The sequence below is a fragment of the Scardinius erythrophthalmus genome (genome assembly GCF_964197995.2).
Source record: "Scardinius erythrophthalmus genome assembly, chromosome: 12".
In the NCBI taxonomy this organism is placed as follows: Eukaryota; Metazoa; Chordata; class Actinopteri; order Cypriniformes; family Leuciscidae; genus Scardinius; species Scardinius erythrophthalmus.
Window position 1 is genome coordinate 3,138,874 of NC_138232.1, and position 7,024 is coordinate 3,145,897.

The following is a 7,024-nucleotide window of genomic DNA, read 5'->3' on the forward strand; positions in this document are numbered from 1 at the left end:
TGTGCATGTGAGATGCTGATACAGACGGACCTGCTCGGCCAGAATCGCCTCAAAGTCGAGCATCTTTGGAAGTGGAGCCGTGCGCAAAGTTACAAAAAATTGCCATACATACACACCGCATTCATTTTTGTGGGGACGCGGGGAGTATAAACCAAGCTTTACTCTCGTCACGTGATACGTGAAATCTGATGTATTGTAATGTAACCAAATACCACAGCCCTAACCATGTCCCTCAGGGGCTCCGTAGAACGCGTCATTCATTTTCCGTGCCTGTCCGAATTCGGATTTAAGCTTCGGACGCATCCCTAGCAATCTTCCCCTTCATCGAAGCTCTAAATTTATATATTTTTACTGTGAAATTCTGCTAAACTTCTCCTTTTGTAGAATTCCAGATCAACGTTTTGATTTGTGTTTGCACCAGTGCTCCTTTAAGGGTGTATTCACACCAGGAAAGTCCGCTAGTTCACTTTGCTAAAGTCGGGACAATGCAATGTAGATTTTTTTAGTTTGGTGCGGTTCGCTTTCACACTGCCCTTTTTGCAAGTGAACCAAAATTTGTAAACAAAACCACACGTGTGCTAAGTCATCCATTCATTGGACAGGAATTGGATCCGGACCGAGAGCACACGTTCATCTGGGTCTCGGTACGGTTGTTCGGTCCGCACCCGAGTGCGATCGCTGTATTCACACCTGCCCAAAAGATCCGCACCAAGGGGAAAAACGAACTTGAGTTCGATACAATCGAACCAAACAAGACAAGTGTGAATACAGCCGGCGTTTTCACACCTGAGAGTCCGCACCAAGGTCCGATCCATAGATCATGTTTTGATCCATTTTATACATTCGGTTAGTTTTGGTTTGGTTTCACATTGCAATTATGCGAGCGCACTAAAGCACTTTACATGACGTAGTTGTGTCCTGTCGTCATCATCTATGTGGGCTGCATCTTGACATTGATTGGTTTGTAAACAGACATGTTGTCAATGCGCCGGGTAACTTTGACAAGAATAAATGAACAGACGCATATCATTCCCACTATACTGTTATTATTACGGCATTACTCCCTGCAGCACCGACTATACTCGAGGCTACTGTGGTTCAAATTCGCCAAATGAACGTCCTCATTGTGCAAACATTTTACCGTCGCCGGCAGGAAAGGAGGAGAAGAGCAAGCAAGCAGTCACACTAGAAACGAACCAAACCCTTGTTCAGTTTGATCCAAAGCGAGACTACCTCTTTTCGTCTGGCCAAATTTTGTCTGTTTGGTCCGAGATTTCACACCGTTTATTTTGATTCGGATCAAACTGAAAAGTCCGAAAATCAGGACCAAACTAGACAGGTGTGAATACACCCTAAAGACCCTTGCACATTGAGTCCGAAATTTTCTCACGTTAAAAAATAAATATGACCTCACGTTATGTCAATCACACTTGCACACTGCCTCCGAAACTTTCGTCCGTAAAAAAATATTTGGATCGGGTTCGATTTTCTGCATTTTCTGCGTCCGTAACAAGCATTTGAATGGCGTTTTGACAATTTAGAGCCACAGAATGACGGATACGAAAAAACGCATGGGAAAATTTCGGATTCAGTGTGCAAGGACCTCAAGACTCATTTTTCAAACATCCGTTTCCTTTCTCAGACCAAACTGTGTGAACGTGATGGTCACCACCACACAGCTGATTCCAGCTCTGTCTAAAGTGCTTCTCTACGGCCTGGGAGGAGCGTTCCCCATCGAGAACATCTACAGCGCCACCAAAACAGGTACGCTGCCTCTTTCACACAGCTTTCCTGATCCAGGAACAGAATTGTTGACGTTTTGCGCCTTTTCCAGGTAAAGAAAGCTGCTTCGAGCGCGTGACTCAGAGGTTCGGCCGGCGAGCCGTGTACGTGGTCGTAGGAGACGGTGTCGAGGAGGAGACGGTCGCCAAGAAGGTATGAAGGAATTATGCTGTTTTTCATGCAATTATTTTTATTATGGTTCTAGTAAAAGGCCTTTTAGTGTAATTCAGTTCCTGGTTCATGTGGTGAAATCTTTACTGATTTTTACAAAGTGAACATAAGAATAACTTTCATATTGTTAGTAATATTTCAAGATGAACACTTACTGGACTGAAGCAACTTTGGTTTACTTGATTATTTTTTATACATAATTTTTTAGAAAAAAACAAATGTATCAAATATGATCATCAGGCTTTTGAGGAAGGTTTATTTGTTCATCTCTCAATCATCATTATGTTTTCAAAACTACAGAGCTTTGATCATGAAACTAAGCATTTAAATGTCATCTTACTAAGGCATATTATTGGCAGATATAGAGTGATGACTGATATTTATATCATGTTATGTACGTAAGTAGTTTGTTATAGTGTAATAATGATCTCACTGATTTTCATTACAAGCATCAGAATTCCATACTTTTTGGTCTTATAAACCATGCACCAAATTGCATGGTTTTGCTCAGTTTGGACCTCGAGTTTGAGCTCCATATTTTCACTATATGTGACCCTGGATCACAAAACCAGTCACATATTTATATATTTGTGGCAATAGCCAACAATACATTGTATGGGTCAAAATGATCGATTTTACTTTTATGCCGAAAATCATTAGGATATTAAGTAACGATCATGTTCCATGAAGATATTTTGTACATTTCCTACCATAAATATATAAAAAACATATATTTTCACTCAAGATTTTGAACATTGCCCTATCCTAACAAACCATACGTCAATGGAAAGCTTATTTATTCAGCTTACAGATGATGTATACTCAATGTCTCAATATCTCAATGTCCAAAAATGTACCTTTGTGACTGGTTTTGTGGTCCAGGGTCACATATGAGCCTGATGCATTAAATATGATACTCAACAAAAAACATTTAAAATAAATGTAATAAATAAGGTCCAATATATCTAATAATATCACAAAATAAGATATTTCTGACAAATATTTCAACTACCATTATATGTTTTAAAATAAAGTAATTGGTATTTCACCATATATATATATATATATATATATATATATATATATATATATATATATATATATATATTAAATGAATGAATTAAAATGAATTTGAACCTCTGTGTTGTCCTGCAGAAGAACATGCCGTTCTGGCGAGTGACGTGCCGGGCGGACCTGGAGGCGTTGAGTCATGCACTTGAGCTGGATTACCTCTAGAGGACAGCATCTGCTCCTCAGCCTCACACATGTGCGTCCACAGGAGTCACATGACCCAGACAAGAACTGCAGGACCAATCAGCAGGGAGCAGCAATCTTACTGGAAAAATTTGCTTCAAATCAATCCAAGAAAAACACTTTTGTCTCTTTCTTGCTCTCCACCCGAGAGGCTCAGTTCTTTCATTCACTTTCCTTTTCTTAACAACAGCACTGCACTGAAAACCAAGCCCCATTTATAAAGATTTATGTCTGTGTTCGGAATAACATTATCATCATACCACTCATACTAGTTCTGCAGTATGCAGAATTAAGCAAATTTAAGAAACATGCTATTGTACTAAAATTGCAGAAAAACTAACCCTCACTTTTTTATATGACTGAACTCAAGTACTTCATATCCACTTATTTGAATTGAAAAACCTCTGAAGCGATTTAAAAGTGAACTAATCATCAAATCAGCGAAAATATTGTAGCACGGTATAATGCTAAACTGGTACTAAAAGAAATGACATTATTAACTTATGAATTTCAGTTTCTGTCTTCTTTTCTTCCTGTGTCTGTGGAACATCAAGTGGTTTGTTACTGGATGTATATTTGTTTCATGTTTCTTGTACTTCGCTGACGTTGATATATGACTGTATGTGCCGCTGATCCTCTGACCTGCATGTGCTCTTCACAACACCTGTTTGCTATGATTTGTATATAAGGTTTTATTGTTGATTATTTCTGGGCTTATTATAATAGAATAAAGGTAAATTAATTCATTCTTAAGTCTCCTTTTTAAAGCTGCTTTTGCCTTGTCTGGAAAATTGTTACTTAATTTTTTAAGGACATCATTTTAATATGCTGATTTGCTGCTCAAGAAACATTTCTTATTATTATTAATTTATACACACACACTCATACATAACTGTTGTCAACATTGATATTAATCAGAAATATTTCTTGAGCATCAAATCATCATATTAGAATGATTTCTGAAGGATCATGTGACACTGAAGACTGGAGTAACGATGCTGAAAATTCAGCTTTGATCACAGGAATAAATTACACTTTACAATAAATTCACACAGAAAACAGTTATTTTAAATTGTAAAAATATTTCACAATATTACTGTGTTTGCTGTATTTTGGATCAAATAGAAGCAGCCTTGATGAGCAGAAAAGACTTCTTTTAAAAATCTTACCAATTTAAACATTTTGAACGGTATATACACACTAGTTATACTGTATATATATATACACTAGTATGAGTAGTATATATATATATATATGCTACTGTTCAAAAGTATGTGTATATATATGTGTGTGTGTGTGTGTGTGTGTGTGTGTGTGTGTGTGTGTGTGTGTGTGTATTTTAAGCTTATAAATATATATAAACACACATATACACACACATTTATATATATATATAATTATTTGCATAATACACCTGTATTATCGGTCACTGTCAGATACACTCATATGGTCTGATAACTGAAGGATCAGGACAGGAGTGTCAATGAACTGCAACATTACAAGCTTTGCTGCCCTCTGCTGGAACCCTACCTCAATTAACTTCTCTAAAATAACACATTTTACATCTAGTTTATTTGTACAAGAACCTTTTTTTCATGGCCCTTGACACTTTCACCAACAGTCTGCACATGTTGTTGTCATTGCAACTTTGCACCTTGAGTCTATGCAACATTACAACACGTAAAGAGACAAACTGAATCCAATCTGCCCTAGATCAGAGTGGTTGTGTATTCAACACTTATTTGATCAGGTTCTGTTGACAGATCATAATGCTCGTAAAGGAATGTTTGGATGAGTCTCTCCAGAGCTCAGGGGCCGTTTGATTAAAGCTACAACCCTGTTGTGCCCTTGAGTGGGTTTGATCTGAGAGCAAATGTCAATGACACACAAGTTTGTTTTTCTAGATGAAGGTGTAGCGGAGAGGTTATTCTGTTCTGGCCCGTCACAATCATCCTATCATGATTCAATCCCGTAATGTGCTGTGTAATATCTGGCTTGAGTAACGTCTCGCTCTGGAGAATAAAAATCGCATAAAACAAACCTGAAAGTCAAAACAAAAACATCTGATGAAGACGAGATGAAAGAGAGACTTCATCCTTTTCTCAATCAAAGACATGTCAAAAAAAAAAAAAAACATTAAATGGTGATTTAAATACACTGTTTGTTTGTTTATTTGTTTTGGCATCGCTTTCATTATAATAAACAAATGTGAATGTCAGGGTTTAGATCATGAACTTCAGAGATCACAGTTAGATCAATCTGGCAATGAATTTACACCACTTACACGTGTTTGCTAAAATCAATATTAACTTTGAACATTTGATTATTTACATTTGCAAAGGTCTCTCCACCTCGTTAAAATAACAAACAAAGATTAATCTAATTTTTTCTGTTAAAATTGCCTGAAAAGTCTTTTGAGAACAAATTTTAACATTTATATTACAATTAAATTTAAAAGCACATATGTATTTATTAGGGCTGTCAAACGATTAATCGCGATTAATCGCATCCAAAATAAAAGTTTGTGTTTACATAATTTATGTCTGTGTACGGAGTATAATTATTTTCTATATATAAATACACACACATGCATATATATATTTAAGAAAATGTGTTATTTATATATAAAATATTTATATATAATATAAATTATATATAATATAAATATATATACACAGTATATACATGCAAATATTTCTTAAATATATACATGCATGTGTGTGTATTTATATATAGAAAATAATTATACACCGTACACACACATGTATTATGTAAAAACAAACTTTTATTTTGGATGCGATTAATCGCGATTAATCGTTTGACAGCCCTAGTATTTATATTAAAATCAAAATGCTATAGAACAAACAAAATTATGTACTAATGCCCTATAGCATTTTGATTTTAATATAAATACATATGTGCTTTTAAATTTAATTGTAATATAAATGTTAATTATAATAAAAAATAATTATAAAATAAAACTATAATTAGATCGTAAAATCATAAAATATAACTGAATATAAATATATGAAATATGTGAATACTAATACTAAAATAATAATAATAATTATTATAAAATAATATTAAATCAATTGTATAATAATATAAAATATATAATAAATAATTGTTGATATTAATATAAAAAAATATTACAATGCACATTATAGTTATTGTAATAAAAATAATTATAGAATAACAAAAAATGTTATGTCATATATAATTATAATATTATTATTTAATGCATATTTTTGTATATGATAAATATACAAAAGCTGTAATACAATTATATAAATCATTTAAATTGTATGTAATTGTAAATATAAATAAATAAAATGTCAAGTGTTTGAAGTTTTCAGGCAGATTTCATTTTAGTAAACTTTTAGAATGAATTACTAAAACATTTATTATTCAAATTATTATTTTAACAGCCATTTTTTCATGCATTTTAGAGCGTGAACATCCATTAAGAAATCAGAAACAGCGTTTCAACCGCACACCGACCTTAACCTGTTTATTTGTCCCAGTGTCCACTAATAATAATGGGGGCTCAGTTTTGCCATGAAGCACATCATGCAAAGATCCCGTAATCAAAAAAGCAGTCACACACACACACTCAACCCTGCTGTTGACTCTTGAGTTATTTGTCATCCAGCATTCAGCATAACAAGTTTATGGCTACAAAGTCTACTATGTTCCAGAGTCCAGGCCGAAAGGGGTTCTTCCAGCGGGAGAAACCAGTAAGAGACTGTGACCTTGAGCAGCCGCTGATTACGCGGACACACGCCATCAACATGTACCAGCAACGAGTTCACTCACT

The 7,024-nt window shown here is 34.8% G+C and overlaps 1 protein-coding gene across 3 annotated transcripts in view; it reads left to right on the forward strand.

Moving 5' to 3' along the window:
* The window catches only part of eya2 (EYA transcriptional coactivator and phosphatase 2), a 45,767-nt gene extending 41,778 nt beyond the window's left edge, over positions 1-3,989 (forward strand). For all 3 annotated transcript variants that reach the window (XM_081380492.1, XM_081380490.1, XM_081380491.1), the window contains exons 14-16: positions 1,643-1,764; positions 1,835-1,935; positions 3,109-3,989. In XM_081380492.1, the coding sequence (XP_081236618.1) occupies positions 1,643-1,764; positions 1,835-1,935; positions 3,109-3,189 (304 nt within the window). In that variant the 3' untranslated portion in view covers positions 3,190-3,989. The remainder of the gene's footprint in view (positions 1-1,642; positions 1,765-1,834; positions 1,936-3,108) is intronic.
* The last annotated feature ends 3,035 nt before the right edge of the window (positions 3,990-7,024 follow it).